The 18,343-nt window shown below is 44.7% G+C and overlaps 1 protein-coding gene across 1 annotated transcript in view; it reads left to right on the forward strand.

Moving 5' to 3' along the window:
• Nucleotides 1-17,703, forward strand: part of LOC126188613 (uncharacterized) — a 38,656-nt gene extending 20,953 nt beyond the window's left edge. Inside the window, exons 2-4 of the mRNA XM_049930215.1 lie at nt 1,826-1,970; nt 10,831-11,197; nt 17,519-17,703. Coding sequence (XP_049786172.1) covers nt 1,826-1,970; nt 10,831-11,197; nt 17,519-17,703 — 697 coding nt within the window. The remainder of the gene's footprint in view (nt 1-1,825; nt 1,971-10,830; nt 11,198-17,518) is intronic.
• The last annotated feature ends 640 nt before the right edge of the window (nt 17,704-18,343 follow it).

The following is an 18,343-nucleotide window of genomic DNA, read 5'->3' on the forward strand; positions in this document are numbered from 1 at the left end:
TTTAAAATTTAAAAAGTGGGAATTGTCTCTCAGGAAGGCGTCAAGTTAATTTTTGTCTGCGTTTTGATCTGGTATACTTTCCGTTTGTTTTTAGAGGTTTTGGGAGTTACAATAATCAATCTCGCAACGACAACCCTGTGTTCATTAATACCTGTATCGGTTTCGATGCTCGTTATCAAGTGTTTTTTCATAACAGTTTACTATTCGTGTGGGTTCATGAACTAACTGCTCGAAATAATTTTCAGAGAATGCGTTTAGCACAATTTCGGATGATATTTTATCCATACCTCCTGAATTAAATACTTTCGCCAACATATCGAGGGAAAATTAAAGTCACCACCAACTATAGTTGTGTGAGTCGGGTACGTGTTTGAAATCAAGCTCAAGTTTTCTTTGAACGTTTCAGCGATTATATCATCTGTGTTGGGAGTTCGGTAAAAGGATAGAATTATTGTTTTATTCTGGTTGCCAAGAATAACCTCTGCCCATAGTAACTCATTGTAACTATCTACTTCAATTCCGCTACAAGATAAATTACTTCTAATAGCAACAAATACGCCACCGTCAACCATGTTTAGCCTATCCTTTCTGAACACCGTTAGGGTTTTCGCAAAACTTTCGTCTGAACTTATCTCCGGCTTTAGCCAGCTTTCAGTGCTTATAACGATTTGTGAATCAGTGCTTTCTGTTAGCGCTTGAAGCTCTGGTACTTTCCCAACACAGCTACGACAGTTTACAATTGTTATATCAATGGTTCCTGGATCTACGTTCTTCATGTGTTCGAGCCTTTGAGATTGAAGGCCTTTTTGTGTTTTCCCTAATAAACCGTCCAGTTCACTCCACACTGCCCCTGCTACCCGTGTAGTGACCTCCTGCGTGTAATGGACTGACCTATTCAGCGGAACCCGAAACGCAATTATCCTATGGTGCAAGTCGAGCAATCTGCAGACTACACGGTCGCACGACCGTCTGAGCTTCTGATTCGGACCATCCACTCGGCTCTGTACCAGAGGTCGACAATCGGTCCTGTCGACTAAGCTGGAAATGGCGAGCAACTTTAACTGCTCGGATGCAGGCTTACTGATTGAATTTCTTACAAAAATCTGAAAATTTTGCTCAAGAATCAATAAATAAAGTTGTAAAAAAATTAAATTGATTACTTAATTAGCTCTTTTAAAAACTCGCAAAAGCATCTTATTTTATAGGCTGACTGAGGAGAATAAACCGTTCATTTCTAGCCGAGTCTAGCGGCACCACACAACGGGATGTCAGCAACGTTGATTATGCCGTCGTTTAGTAACTAGAACACTGATCAAGTGAAAAACATTCTGAATTAGAACACAGGCGCCCCAGAATGGTCATCTGGCAATTTTTAAGAAGTAGCATTCAACTGGTACGTCGTTAATATTTAACTGTAATGGCAAACTACTTCAATCTATTATGAAACTTCCTGGCAGATTAAAACTGTGTGCCGGACCGAGACTCGGACTCGGGACCTCTGCCTTTCGCGGGCAAGTGCTCTACCATTCTCTCATTCTGCTTCACTCTACGTACAAAATACATAACGAAGATCAGAGCATGAAGAACTGCTGAATAAGAAAACCAATAATAATATGTTCTTAGAATTAGTTTTGTGGTTTCATTTTCCAGTGTTTTACTAACTTCGTTTCTCTTTCCTCAGCATGATGACAAATTGTTAATAATTCGAAGTTGGTGATGTTTCCATTCGAGTGAGTAGGCTTGACAAAAGATTTGCCTTTCCTACATGGCGTTTTGACTGAAGCCCTAGCTAGTGAAAACAGAATTTGATGGCTCTCTGCTGCAGGGACAGACTGCGAGGCTCGCCTGAGTCGGTAGGCAGCCTGCAGGACATCCTGACGCAGGCGCAGCAGCCGCGCCAGCAGCAGCAGCAGCAGCAGCTGACGCAGCACCAGTCGCGGAGTAGAGCGGAGGCATGGACGCAGTCACCGGTAAGCTGCTCTGCCCCACCTTTATCGTCACGTAAAGTACGATGACGACTACACCATTACACTGCGATTCAAACACCCTGTGATTCGGCGCACATGCATTCAGTGGCAGCAGACACTACCACCTAGAAGACCTTTAACTACAGGCCTTCGTGGATGCAGGTGTCCATAGTAATAATTACTCTATGCACAGGAGGCTGTGCCGACGACGATATATGTGGGTGTATCTACAGATATCCGCACATAAGATTACTTCGTGATTCATAGCTGCAGGACAATGTCAGTTGTTGGTTTCACGTCTGTTAATGAGTCTAAATACATTAAAGCTGTACCTTTTTTAGCATTTAATTTTAAACTTTAAGCCACTTATGCACTACTGGCCATTAAAATTGCTACACGTCGAAGAAATGAGGATGATAAACGGGTATTCATTGGACAAATATATTATACTAGAACTGACACGAGATTGCATTTGCACGCAATTTGTGAGCATAGATCCAGAGAAATCAGTACCCAGAACAACCACCTCTGGCCGTAATAACGGCCTTGATACGCCTGGACATTGAGTGAAACAGAGCTTTGATGGCACGTACAGGTACAGCTGCCATGCAGCTTCAACACGATACCACAGTGCATCAAGAGTAGTGACTGGCGTATTGTGACGAGCCAGTTGCTCGGCCACCATTGACCAGACGTTTTCAGTTGGTGAGAGATCTGGAGAATGTGGTAGCCAGGGCAGCAGTCGAACATTTTCTGTATCCGGAAAGGCACGTACAGGATCTGCAATATGCAATCGTGCATTATCCTGCTGAAATGTAGGGTTTCGCAGGGATCGAATGAAGGGTAGAGCCACGGGTCGTAACACATCTGAAATGTAACGTCCACTGTTCAAAGTGCCGTCAATGTGAACAAGAGGTGACCGAGACGTGTAACCAATGGCACCCCATACCATCACACCGGGTGATGAAGAATACACCCTTCCAGTGTGCGTTCACCGCGATGTCACCAAACACGGATGCGACCATCATGATGCTGTAAACAGAACCTGGACTCATCCGAAAAAATAACGTTTTGCCATTCGTGCACCCAGGTTCGTCGTTGAGTACACCATCGCAGTCGCTCCTGTCTGTGATGCAGCGTCAAGGGTAACCGCAACCATGGTCTCCTAGCCGATAGTCCATGCTGCTGCAAACGTCGTCGAATTGTTCGTGCAGATGGTTGCTGTCTTCCAAACGTCTACATCCCTTGACTCAGGGATCGAGACGTGGCTGCACTATCCGTTACAGCCATGCGGATAAGATGCCTGTGCCGGCCGTTGTGGTCGAGCGGTTCTAGGCGCTGCAGTCTGGAACCGCGTGACCGCTACGGTCGCAGGTTCGAATCCTGCCTCGGGCTTGGATGTGTGTGATGTCTTTAGGTTAGTTAGGTTTAAGTAGTTCTAAGTTCTAGGGGACTGATGACCTCAGAAGTTAAGTCCCATAGTGCTCAGAGCCATTTGAACCATTTTTTAAGATACCTGTCATCTCGACTGCTAGTGATACGAGGCTGTTGGGATCCAGCACGGCGTTCCGTATTACCCTCCTGAACCCACCGATTCCATATTCTACTAACAATCATTGGATCTCGACCAACACGAGCAGCAATGTCGCGATACGATAAACCGCAATCGCAATAGGCTACAATCCGACCTTTATCAGCGTGGGAAACGTGATGGTACGCATTTCTCCTCCTTACACGAGGCATCGCAACAACGTTTCGCCAGGCAACGTCGGTCAGCTGTTGCTTGTGTATGAGAAATCGGTTGGAAACTTTCCTCATGTCAGCATGTTGTAGGTGTCGCCACCGGCGCCAACCTTGTGTGAATGCTCTGAAAAGCTAATCATTTGAATATCACAGCATCTTGTTCCTGTCGGTTAAATTTCGCGTCTGTAGCACGTCACCTTCGTGGTGTAGCAATTTTAATGGCGAGTACTGTAACAGTCTGGACAACTCACTTTGAAGTTGGAAAGAAATATAGCATACCACTTCGAAAGGTACCATATCTGACAAAGCAAACCAATATTTGTACCAAAATTTTTCCCAGAGAGATCACACTTTAACACACATGGTTAATGCGATGTCCAATAGTGACATTATTTTTCAATATTACATTTGTTAATGAATCTTAAGGAAAAACACGCCGATTCGTTTGTGAATCAATAGTGTTAAAGGTACCCAAATGTTACTCAGGGTAGTACAAACCATCAATCATTCACTTGTAAGTCAGTCCATCTTAGATCTTTATTGCTATCAGCTAGAGCAAACCAGTTGTCTAGGGTGCGAATCCAATTGCCTAAATTTTGAACAAAAAACATCAGCGACGCCGGTCGAAGGTTTCCGGCGTACTTTGTCACTCTCGTTACCCGACATTCTTGTCAAAGAGGACTGAGCAGCGGACGCAAATTAAGGCGGCAGTTTTGTACTTGGAGAGGAAAACTAGCCCTAATAGAAGGAAGAATCAGCAATGGTAATGGCATGCAGATGTAGCAACCATATACACGTAATTCTGCCCCGTTCGAACTCGCTCACAAGCCGACTTGGCTCCCTTTGAGGTCGACGAGGCATACTGGCACTCACTGTGCAGTTTCCACCTTGTGTGACAGCTCTGAACCGACTACACTAGGCGCAACGTCTATCCTGCCGGACCGATACGAGAGGGCTCTGCTCGGCCTACGTGTACCCTATCTCGCTGCAAAACGTATCACGTATTGCTTGCACACCCGTCCCCACTTTCACAAAGAGTGCCGCTATTCGGGTAGTTCCTTCTCGGTGTTGCACTTTTCACAAACGGCAGTGTATTTACAATAAAATAGTAGCCAAAAGACAACAGGAAATTGGGTCTCTCAGGATTAGTAATATAAAAGATAGTAACAGCTATATGGCAAAATCAGCACTAGAGTGGCATACGTTTTTAAATAGCGTTAAAGTTGTGTTTTTTTTTTCGACTACTAATAGCCTTGCTTGTATCTTAATTAATATTGTGGATAAAAGGAATATTTATCATGAATCAGATGTTTACAGGATGGATTGTCCTCATTGCGTGGTTCTTGTTATGTGGGGCAGGTGGAAAAGCGACTCATAATGAGGTCTGATGAACACATTGCCTTGGAGAGGAAGGATGCGGCTGAAATGTCTAATTTCGTTGCCCACCTAATCGAATTCGTTGCCCGCTATGCTCGTTGCAGCCATGACTTCGCCCATGAAGATGCTTAGTAGAGGGGAGAAACACGGATTTATGGGCGTGGTGGAGGAGACGAAAATTTTTCGTTACGTGAGGCCATCTCGCACTACTCTGCTCAATGAGCAGGTAGCACTCAATTTTAGGAGCTATTTGAAAACCACCTTTTTGCTGGCGGATAAAGCCAGGATCCGGGCTTTCTCTCTATATAAAAACCCTCGATAGGTTCTCAAGCGAGAATAAATTCGCCAATGACAAATATTACGATGCGTTTCCCGTAACTCTTGGTAACAGCTGCAGCGTACGTAACATTAAACTAAGACGGTAGTTGCTAAATAAAGTTGTCAATAAACCTCTTACAATGGGCTCTAACATTTGTCATATAATCTTGGTAGGCAGGAGGCTGTAACCCGATGATTTAATTACGAATGTTGTTAACATATAAGTATTGTTCTGATGTATACAATAAGGTATTTTTCAAACCAATATGCGATATCTGTTTTGTTAACATATTTAATTATAGACTAATTTAGCATCAAACATGGACAGTTCGCACTATTTCTCATTAATAAGATAGCACTATACTACGTAAACTTCAAATGTGCATAATTTCAGTCGGGTTTCGTTTATTCAGTGCAACGTTTATAATTTTATGTTAAGTCTTTTAGTTTAATATTTTACTTTTTATGTGGGCTTGATATAATCTGCAATTTGTAACCAAAAGGTAACAAGTACAGGGGCGCCTTTTACTATCTACGACGTACATTGTGATTTGCTCTGTGGGCTTGTAAATAGCAACCTCAGTTTGACTTGGGGTATTGACAATTTAAGGTAGTTTTAACAACCGGTGTATATACATGCTTTCTGCACCTCTACGTTCGATATCTTTGTCTTGCCAAATAATCTTCAGTTTCTGTAGCTGGTTAATGCTTTTTGATATAATCAATTCAAGTGTCTAACTACTATGTTTCTTATTCCTTTTAGCTCTGAGGATGACTACACTGCAGCTGACTGCTGTGTTCATTCCTCACTCTAACTGAAATTTATGGCAGAAGTCAATTAGTCTCTCTTTTCTCTCGTTCTTGTTACCAAGCCCACACTCTCCCGTAACCCTTTTTTTCTGTTCTGTTCTATATAACGGCGTTCCAGTCCGGGATGACCATTAGATTTTCATCTCCCTTTACGTACTGAATTACCAGTTCAATATCCTCACATAGTTGCTCTATCTCCATCTCTTCTGCTTGCGATATCGGCTTTTATACCTGAACTATTATTGTCAGCGTCGATTCGCTGTCGAGTTTGGTGAGAATAATCCTACTATTGAACCGTTCTCAGAAACCCACACTGTGGCCTGGATTCCTGTTCATAGCGAATACTACTCTCATACAAAATTCTGCTGCTGTTGATATTACCGCATATTCGTCTGATTACAAATTTCTTATTTTCTTTGCATTTCACTTAACTGAACTCCCCTATAACTAAACTGAGTCTTTACATATACGTTTTTAGTGTTTTCCAACTTCCCTACCTCGCTTAAGCTTTTGACTTTCCATACTCGACTCGTATAATGTTACCCTTTCGCCTGTTATTCAATCGTTCACTCATGGTCACCTCTCCCTCAGAAGGCCCGACCCAGAGATCAGGATGGGTGACTAACACGGAAACTTTTTCCAGTGGAGACATCATAACATCATTTTTTCCTGACACTTTTTAAATTACAGGATACAGGTGCTATGTATACACATCTGTAATTCAGTTGTTTCTGTAGCTTTCTGCATCCTCATGCCGTTGATCACTGCCGATTTTTCCGCCTTTTAGGGGCAGCATCCCACACCAAGGGTGTGAACATCTGTCCGCTAATCCGACCTCTTTGCCAAGGCTGTTGGAATACAAATAACTGAGGATGTTGAGTACAAGTTCTGCCCTGAGAAAAAGAGGTTGGCAATAATTGCATGAAACGTTTCAGAAAACTAATGACGAGAGGAAGGAAAAAATAGAGAAAACAAGTCGATCGCGTTAGGGAAATTAGCATTTCACAAAATTTGGAATGTAGCTTTTTATCTTTTTCCACTTAATTCAGTAAATTAGTCCACAGTTAATAGACTACCAGAATCATTACTTACGAATGTTGGTATCTCAACCTCATATTTTGTTTGTTCGTCACAGCAATGACTGCATAGGCTTCTTAGTTGGTAGCGGCGTAGGGCAGGTCATTTCCACAACTCGTCGTGATGACTTGGGGATATACTGGATGAGACATTTAGTACAGGGAGCTATCACCTCTGGCAGCAACACTACCTCAAACCGGAGAACAGCCTCTCTGTCGAGGTAGGTCAGAACAGGGAGACAATGCGCAGTAATGCGCTATGTTGTTGACCTCGAGAAAATATGGCTCAGATAACGGCCTCAGCATTTCAGAAATGTAACGAATGCCTTTGAAATTACCGGCTACGTGAACTGGAGGTGACCATGTCATGTAGTGAGTAACGCCGCACACATTCATGCCAGATGCTGTGGCTGTTATGAAGACGACGGACGTTATCTGGCAACGTTTATTCTTCTTGGAGACTCCATACGCCGATACATATATTGTCTTGTTCACCGAACGAGGATCTGATTGAAAATATCATGTGGTCCAACTTTTGCGTGATGTCCTTTCGTTGGGCATCCCACTATCACCGCGCCTCTGTCTGCGTTGTCTCGTAAAGAGGACCCGCTACAATAGTCTCCTTGTTGACAGTTCGCAGTTTTCCAAACGTTACCGCACTATAAATGTGGATACTTGACACTCTGCAAAGAAACCCATTTCCCAACGCAATGTGTGTGGCGTGGTTGTACTATCCTGCACATCCGAGAAAATAAAAAAAATCTCATTCTGACTGAGTGTTTAACGAGACCAATCAGCTAGGGCCAAAAGTCTCCTATTTACCTCCCTCCCCCCCTTTTCCCCATACAGCACGGAAGCAATATTCCCAATCCGTATGTGTATAGAGCAGATGCTGTGTGCACGTATGAGCAAGTGTATCTGAGGCGAACTTGGCAACCAGCCCGGTATTCACCTAGTGGGACGTGGGAAACCGCCTGAAAACCCTCATCCAGGCTGGCCGACACGCCGACCCCTCGGCATTAATCTGCCGGTCGAATTCGATACAGAGTCCTCGAACCTCCCTGTCCCGGAACGTGTCACATCGACGAGGGCGGCTAGAGGGATGGGTGAATAATCTCTCTGTCCCGTCCTGCGCTGGATGCATGGAGTCGCTAAGAACCTCCATGACGCTGAGTACTGCCCTGTTGAACCAATCGATTCCATGTTCACATCATAGTTGTGGCATCCAGGCCAACAAGAAACAGTAGCGTCGATATGACACAATTCTGTCGCTGGTGTTGCTGTTAGAAGTTTCAGTTTCTTACATGTAGCATAATGCAATGTTCTCACAACAAAAATTCAAAAGAGATTTCTCAATGAGCAGCTCTCTGTGTAATCTTTCTTTTATACAAAACGTACATAGCGTCACACCGACCTAGTTTGTGCGACTGCACTGAAATGCTAGTCATTTGCATTGTCTATAGAAGCATATAGTACCCTTCAGGCTAGTTTGATGTTTGTTGCATGCCGTCTTCAAGGTGTTGCAGTTTTAATTGAGAGCAGTGTATTTTGTGCGAAGAGTGGTTCAAATGGTTCAAATGGCTCTGAGCACTATGCGACTTAACTTCTGAGGTCATCAGTCGCCTAGAACTTAGGACTAATTAAATCTAACTATCCTAAGGACATCACACACATCCATGCCCGAGGCAGGATTCGAACCTGCGACCGTAGCGGTCGCTCGGTTCCAGACTGTAGCGCCTAGAACCGCACGGCCACTCCGACCGAGCCCGCATCTCGTGGTCGTGCGGTAGCGTTCTCGCTTCCCACGCCCGGGTTCCCGGGTTCGATTCCCGGCGGGGTCAGGGATTTTCTCTGCCTCGTGATGGCTGGGTGTTGTGTGGTGTCCTTAGGTTAGTTAGGTTTAAGTAGTTCTAAGTTCTAGGGGACTGATGACCATAGATGTTGAGTCCCATAGTGCTCAGAGCCATTTGAACCATTTGAACTCCGACCGACGCGAAGATTGGTTCTACACATCCTCAGAAGTAACAACAAGATAATTGTGGGTGAACACTACATATCATTTTTTCTTACCTTTGTACAATCAATACTTCCATTCCAAGTGATTAGTCACCCCACAAAAATATTTCGTAAAACATTGAGTGAAAATATGTTACGAGATTGATTCTTTTGTTTCCAAGACGAGTTAAAATTAACTGTTAGAGTATCTCAGTAATATCGTTTTGTAGTTGAAGTTGTCATCAATAAGAGCACTAAAAATATGGATCATTCTACGTTGTTTACGGGCTCCTGTTCATGCGCTACTTCAATCGTTGGTCTGACCCTAAGCTATGATATGGAAAAGGACGTAGATAATAAGAATAACAAATGTCAGTAAATGTATGGAATGATAAACAAAACATTCCAAAAATATCGAAGGAAACAAAATTAAAATTTTATGAAAATATGGTTACATCTGTATTGGTACATGGAAACGAATCACGGTTCCCAAAAAAAGGGATAAAAGTAAACTCCCAACAGCAGAAATGATATTTCTGAGGAAATATCATATATGAAATGAGGATATTAAGAATAAACTAGATATTTACAATGTTAATTAAAAGAGTCAAGAAAATAAAACATTACTGAAACGTCACCTATAAAGAATGAACGTAGGCAGAACATCGCAAGTACTGCAGCCAAGGGGAAGAAGGGATGTACGAAGAACCAGAATGAGGTGCCAATGAAAAGCGAAGATGGAACAGAAACAGGCGCCTGAACCTTATACTGCAGAGAAAGAAGCGCTCTTTATCTCAGTCGGTAAAAAAAGGAATACAGGATCAATTCGTTGTGCGACTGTCCGCCTGTTACGACCCTCTTTTCCCAATTGGAAATTTATATCAATTATATCATTTGTTTATTTGTTTATTTATTATTTGTTTATATCAAGTACTAAGGTCAACGGGCTCTTGGCCGTGTAAAACATTTAAACTTCTAATTCAATGAATCAAATGATACGGCCATTTATGCCAGATATTTTGAGAGTATTGAAGTATATATACAGATGTCAGGACTGGTGGTCCATTGATAAAGCACGTGCCTGCAAACTGGAAGGTCGCAGGATCGAGTCTCAGTTGGACCAAGAGGTTTTCAGTCTTCGTATTAAGCTACCCTTAATCTATCAGCTATGTGAGCAGTCGCCAGAAACGAAACGTGGTTCGGATTGTACAATAACTGATGGTCCCCTTTTCCCCCTTGGATAACTGAGGTAGGGAAGGGAAACGCAAGTCGACTATGTGGCATACATTTCAAGGACGTACTCCACACCATTGAACCACATGAAATTATTATTATTATCATTATTGTTTCATAATTAATTTTGTACGGGACCTTCAGAGTGCGTGACCTACTCGCACTTGTGCTATTTTTTTTTTTTTAACACAAATATGGCCTGCTTCTGCCCACACTTGTGACACCTTTGTTTTCACAAAATAATTGTCAGCTGTCGTGTAGTTGCTTGTGATGTGATGCTGCCACTTGTTAACGTGGCGCCCCCTTCGCAGACAGCGCGGGAGCTCGGGGAGCCCCGGAGGCAGCGGCCAGAGCCCGCGGCGCCTGGACAGGACAGGGTGGCGCCCTCCGCTGCAGCCGCGGCTGTGGACACTGTGGAGCGCCCCTACCAGTACCAGTACCAGTACCAGCCGCAGCACCAGCAGCGCGGCGGTCCGGTAAACAGCATCCAGGACGTGCTGCGACAGGTAGCGCCTCTGGAGGGTGCCGCTGCTGGACCTGGAAGTAGTGGCGGGGGCGGCGACTACGGCTACTCCCCGATGGGGCCGCTCGCTGCATCACCTGTTCTAGCACAGCTCCCAGGGCTCTTCGGCAGGCAACTGAATGCTGGGCCGTTCCCCGCCCAGCAACTGGCCGCAGGTAGGTAATAGTTCTCCATGCACAGGCGTACATACACTATCTGATCAACGGTATCCCGACACCTGTTAGTGGAGATCAATACAGCGTGCGTCCACTGTAAGATTTCATGATGACTCGATCTCTGGTGGGGACAACTTCACTGAGGTATCTAGAAGTCTGCGGAGGGGTGGCAGCCCATTATTCCTCAAGAGCTGAAAGCAGAGAAGGTAGTGTAATGTTGGATGCAGGGGTCTGAAACAAAGTCGCATTCTAACTCATCCCAGAGGCATTCCATTGGGTTCAGATCTGGGCACTGCGCAGGCCAGTCCAATTCAGAATGTTTTGTCCACAAACAATTGCCTCACAGATGCTGCTTTATGACAGGGTGTACTGTCATGTAGACACAATAAGTCATCGCTCCAACAGTTCCTGCTCAGTACACAGTACATAGTGACCGAGCGGTTCTAGGCGCTACAGTCTGGAACTGCGCGACCGCTACGGTCGCAGGTTCGAATCCTGCCTCGGGCATGGATGTGTGTGATGTCCTTAAGTTAGTTAGGTTTAAGTAGTTCTAAGTTCTAGGGGACTGATGACCTCAGCAGTTGTCCCATAGTGCTCAGAGCCATTTGGACCATTTTTGTAAAATGAGTCCATATCCTTCCCACAAGTAGCGTTTCCTTAAGCGCAATAGTGGGACAACAGCCTAACCACGAAAAACAACACCGCCACTTCGTTATTGGAACTATGATGACAGGTAGCGTTCTCCAGGCATTAGCCAAACCAACAGCCCTCCATCGGATTTCCATAAGGTATAATGTGATTCATCATCCCAAATCAATCGTTTCCATTCATCCAATCTCCAGTGGCGTCGGTCTATCCCAAACATCAAGCATCACATAGCATTGTCAACAGAGATGTATAGCTTATGAGGAGCTGCTGCACCATTTTACCCTATTGTTTTTAAATCTCTATAATAGTCATTCTGCTAGCAGTAATGCTTGTAGCAAATTGAAACTCAAGAGTGATCCCTTGCACTGATTTCATCCCATTTCTTACACTTACCGTCCTCAAGGCTTGATGGTCTCTGTGCTTCATGTGTATGCTTCACAGTCCCATCACCAATAACCGACTTGGGCAGCTTTGGAAAGGTCGAGAAATATCAAAGATGGATTCATTACTTTGGTGACATCCAATGAAAACCCCATGTTCGAACTCACTGAATTCTCTCGACCGACCGATTCTACTTCTACTGCTTCTCCATTGACGACACAGTCTCCCTGCCTCCCCTTGTACTGATGGGTCACCTTTAGTGACATCTAGTGCTCAATTCTGCATTACATATGCGTGCCCTGATACTTTTGATCAGAGAATGTATAGTCACGCATCCATCTGTTACGCATATCTCCGCTGTAGGATATAAATACTTTCTGTATAGTGTCGGTGGATACAACACATGATGATTTTGGAGAATTAAGACGATGTATGGAAGACGATCAGTGAAAAATTGGAAATTTGTGGTAAGTTCTATAGGACCAAACTGCCGAGGTCATCGGTCCCTAGGCTTACACACTACTTCATCTAACTTTAACTTATGCCAAGGACAACACAAACACCCATGCCCAAGGGAGGACTCGAACCTGCGACGGAGGCAGCCGCGCAAACAGTTGCAAGGCGCCCTAGACCGCACGGCTACTCCACGCGGCACGATCAGTGAGCGGACACGAAGCTCCATACCATGCAGCACACTCTACCTGCTACCTTCGCAAAAGATTAGAATCGACAATTTTCCAATATCCAGCTGTGCGCTACACAGAATCTTCATTGCACGGTGGCCATGGACCCATCCAAAGGATTAGGTCTCAATGACTGGTGATTATAGTCATGTGAAAAATGTCATCTTTCTACGACTCTTCGAAGGCATGGTGTGTCTGTATTTCCTGTGTGAGGGCAATACAACTGTTAATAATGGTGTTGCAACAACCTTCCATGATACTGTGCAAAGCTACCTCGACACATGGTAGCGTAAAGTTCAGGAGCCTAGTGGGTCAGAGCACAATTTAGGGGCGACACGAAAGACGAGGTTAGCTTTCGATGCAACGGTTAATAAGCTGTGCGTGGGTATATGTCGTGTTCTTCACGGCACAGCCGGGCTTCATTATCTGACAGAAAGTGAATGGACACCAGTAAGTAATGCGAAATTGACGAATAGAGTCAGGGAGTACTGTGCTTCAGTAGGGAAGAGTAACAGCATATTGGGTTGATCACGAGAGCTCAGTGACTTCGAACGTCAAATAGTCACTGGATCTCACCTGAGTTAACAAATCCATCAGGGCCAGTTCAACCCTTTCTAAAGCTGACCAAGTTGACTGTTGACGATGTGACTATGGACACGTGAAGGAGAGGAACAGTCGAGCATTGCGGTACGTGGTTGTAAAAAATCGCATGAAATCTGCAGAAGAAATCACTCGGGAGCTGTAAGTGGTAGTCCTGCTAGCACAATGACTGTGTGTGGGGAGTTAAGAACAGTGGGCTATAATGGCCGATCATCTCATAAGCTACATATTTCTGTTATCAGTGCTCAGAGACACTTGAGGTATTGTGAATATCGATGTCACTGGACAGTGGATGACGGGAATCGAGTGATTTGGAGTGATGAATCACGTTATACCCTGTAGCAATCTGATTGAAAGTTTCGATTTTGGCGAATTCCTGGAGAACATTAACCGCCATCATGTGTAGCGCCAAGAGTGAAGTACGGACGGCACCTCTCGCCGGAGGTTCACTCCTCCCTTGGGCACGGGTGTGTGTGTTCTTCTTAGCCTAACTTAGTTCAAGTAGTGCATAAGTCTAGGGATTGATGACCTCAGCAGTTTGGTCCCTTAGGAATTCACACGCATTTGAACATTCTGAAGTACGGAGGGGGTGGTGTTGTGGTATGGGTTTTTTTCGTAGGTAGTATGTGGTCCACTTATTGCACTTAAGGAAACGCTAAATGCAAGAGGACATGAACACATTTTAGGGCATTGTGTATCGTGTACTGTAGAGGAACTGTTCGGAGACGATGACATTGAGTCAGCATGACAATGCACCTTTCATAAAGCAACATCTGTGAGGCAATGCTGTGTGGGCAGTAACCTTCCTAAAATGAAATAATCTGCCGAGAGTTCCGACTTGAACGGAATGCCACACCTTTGAGATGAGTTACAAAGCCGAATTCCCTGTGCACCCCGGCGTTCAACACCACTGTCTTCTATGGTTTCCGGCCTTGTAAGAGAACAGGCTGCCATTCTCCCACAAACATTCAGACACCTCGCTTAAAGTACTCCCAGTTGAGTTCAAGCAGTCATAACGACGAAGGGTGGACACACCCTATATTAATGTTCATTGATTGGTGTTTTTACACATTCGATCAGATATAATTGTGCGTAGTCACTGTGTAAAGTTCTGTGTATTACGAGGGTTGACTGAAAAGTAATGCCTCAACCTTCGTAACTCTTCAACAGTTGGCAGCATTGGTATGCGGTAGGTACTGGCTTGTTCCGTAGCCTCTCCTCTACAGCTTCAGTTGGCGTGAAGCCTTAGCACTGAACGGTTGTGTTGTTACAGTGTTAAGTATGGAACCCTGCGCAGACTGTCGGTCAATGCGATTTAAGCAACATGCAGTCATTGAACTCTTGACAGCAGAAGGTGTCACCCCAAAGGAGATTCATCAGAGAATGAAAGCAGTTTCTGGTGGCTGTGTTGATGTGAGTACTGTGCGTCGTTGGGCGAGTAAGTTTAAAGATGTTAAGGCGGGAACATCCGACATGCGTGACAAACAAAGAGTTGGACATCCTATGATAGCAACCACCGAGTTTCACAAGCTAAATGTTGACAGATTTATTTAGGACGATTGTCGTATCACTCATAGAGACATTGCAAGCGCAACCGCCATTTCACAAGAACGTGTGGGTCACATAGTTACTCTGCTTGGCTATTGGAAGATCTGTACACGGTGGGAACCCCGGATGCTGACTCCTGAAATGAAAGCACACAGACTTGAAATTTGCCAGGAACTCCTCTCGCTTTACGAGAATGAAGGATACGCCTTTCTCCATTCAATTGTGACAGGAGACGTAACGTGGGTACACCATTACGATTCGGAGTATCGATACAAAGACTCGCCTCAAAATGGTTCAAATGGCTCTGAGCACTATGGGACTTAACATCTGAGGTCATCAGTCCCCTAGAACTTAAAACTACTTAAACGTAACTAACCTAAGGACATCACACAAATCCATTCCCGAGGCAGGATTCGAACCTGCGATCGTAGCAGTCGCGCGGTTCCGGACTACAGCGCCTAGAACCGCATGGCCACCGCTCCCGGCGACTCGCCTCAGAGAAATAAAGTCAAGGCGCAGCCCTCAGCTGGAAATATCATGGTCACAGTGTTCTGGGACGCAGATGGTGTTATCCATGTTGATTTCCTTGATCGTGAAACAACAATAAATTCAGAGCGTTATGTCATAACGCTGCGAACTCTGAAACGACGACTAACAAGGGTCTGAAAGGAATAGGGAAATGTTTTCCTGCAGCATGACAATGCCAGACCACACACTCCACGTGCCACCACAGCAGAACTTCAGAGACTGAATCTCACCACCGTACGGCATCCTCCATACAGTCCAGCTTTAGCACCGTCTGACTTACATCTGTTCCCGATAATGAAAGACGATCTGCGAGGACATCATTATGCTTCTGATGAAGACGTTGAGAGAGCTGTGAGACTGTGGGTGCGGAAACAGAGTGTCGACTTCTTCCGTGACGGGTTCATAAAAGTTGTTCATCTTTGGCAGAAATGTATCCAATTGACTGGTGATTCTGTGGAAAAATGAATATTGGTAATTAAAGATCACATTCTAAGGATTATTTCTGCGTTTGATTTATTAAAATATTCCCGTCCAAACCCAATTAACGAAGGTGGAGGGCCGGCCACGGTGGTCTAGCGGTTCTGGCACTGCAGTCCGGAACCGCGGGACTGCTACGGTCGCAGGTTCGAATCCTGCCTCGGGCATGGGTGTGTGTGATGTCCTTAGGTTAGTTAGGTTTAAGTAGTTCTAAGTTCTAGGGGACTTACGACCTAAGATGTTGAGTCCCATAGTGCTCAGAGCCATTTGAACCATTTGAAGGTGGAGGTATTACTTTTCATTCAACCCTCGAGTTTGTGCTAAGTGATCATCGAGTTATTTTAATGCAGTTATTGTATATAGTAGACACATGAGTATTGCCACTTGTATGAAAGTTTGCAGACCTGTTTTGTTGAAACTTTCGAGAACAACTATGCACCTAATAATCACCGTGAGAGACAATTATAAACATACATAAAATGAACAGCCTATTCCGGCGAAACAGTGTATAATTATTTTAAGAGAACCTATTCAGAATTCTTGCATTTGACGAAAACTTTGTGAAGAAGGCCACCGAGGAAAATTATTGGGATGTCAGTAAACATAAAAGAACTGCCTTGGTTTGTTGCACAATGTTTACCAACAAATTATATGCCAGGAAGAATAAGGCTAAGAATTATTGCCCTCGTCCTCATATTGTTCGCGACCAATTGCCTGTGCCAATAATTTTTGCGATAAATATTAATATTTAATGTAATTGTGCCTTCTGTAAAACACACAACTTGGTTTTGAGGATGTGCCGCTCGTAGCGTGACAGGTCAAATCGTTCATCCTGGAAAATTAGCCCACATCTGTGTTAATAGTCGTTAATAATTCCAGTGTGTATCAATCAAACAAATCGGCGATCGAGGACTCTGTAGATCATGCGCCAACCACACAATGCTACCCCATAGATGGCGAGCTTGTGCACTTTGGATCCATTTATCACGGACAATGCGTATATGTCACCATATTTGGAAAATGCCTAGACTGATGAAATCCTTTCACGTGGTTCTCTAGAGCCTAGGAATTAATATTTCCCTTGATATTTGTTGGACACCTAAAAGCTCTCGTGTCTGCATGAATGGTCTCTGATGCGAACGAAGCCTGTGACGCTATCAGGGAGCAGGGTGGAATGCTCGAACGGGTTAAGCAACCCGTGATGCCACACGTACACGTGTGCTCGGAATCGCTTGGTAGCCAGATTGATAATCAAATGTAAAGTTTACGGTACTACAGTCGTTTGTCGAGTTAGTACAATACACCATCATGAACTTATCGTTCATTGCCTTAGACGAGATCATTGGATTCATCGTTCCTTCTCGTGTCTGGAAAAGCCTCCTGGACTTCTCCCCCCTGTATGTTTCTGCCCGCCCTGTTTCCGTACCTAGGTACATCGTGCTGTGTGATGTTACAGGGGCGCCGCTGATGCACGCGCTGGACGCGCTGGCGACGATGCAGCTGCTGCGGCTGGGCGCGCAGGGCGCCGGCCTGGGCCCCGCGGTCCTGGGTTCGAGCCTCGCGCCGGCCGCCGCCCCACCACCAGACCCGCTCATGGCGCTGCTCGTGGCCATGGCGCAGCCCTTCCCGCCCGTCGGATGAACACTGCGTGCGTCGAACTCCTACGGGACACTGGAACAGTTTGCCGACGGTCACCATCTTCCACACATGTCAGTTGGTGTTCGTTTGGAACCTAATTCCAGCTAAAACTTTCCCACACACACTTTTTTACCAGCACAGTGGGCTGAGCAGTGGTGTGGAAACACAGTGTACCTCCTGACCACAATAACCAAATGTCAACTACCAACGTTACCCATCCAAGAACTACGATACTCCTTTAGCTCGTCCAAATACCGTAATGCAGTAACGAAAAATGTCCACCAAAATAGGAAAAAAAGGAAATAAGTAAACATCTGTTTCTTTTTCATTACATCGACGATGTATACAAGCAGACTGAAGCGACAAATTAGAATTTGTATCAATGCCGGGATTTGAACCAAGGATTCCTGGTCATTAGGCAGATGCACTAACCACCACGGCACCTTGGCACAGTTGCTAAACCATTCTATTTCGTTTCCAAATTACGAGAAAGGTCTTACGTGAACACACTTCCCATAAAACCACATAGGGAATACGGTGATCTATAGCAAGATCTCCAGAATGAATTTCCACTCTGCAGTGGAGTGTTCACTGATCTGAAGCTATCTGGCATATTAAAATTATGTGTCGAAACTTTCAACCT

Source organism: Schistocerca cancellata, chromosome 5, assembly GCF_023864275.1.
Source record: "Schistocerca cancellata isolate TAMUIC-IGC-003103 chromosome 5, iqSchCanc2.1, whole genome shotgun sequence".
NCBI classification, from domain to species: domain Eukaryota; kingdom Metazoa; phylum Arthropoda; class Insecta; order Orthoptera; family Acrididae; genus Schistocerca; species Schistocerca cancellata.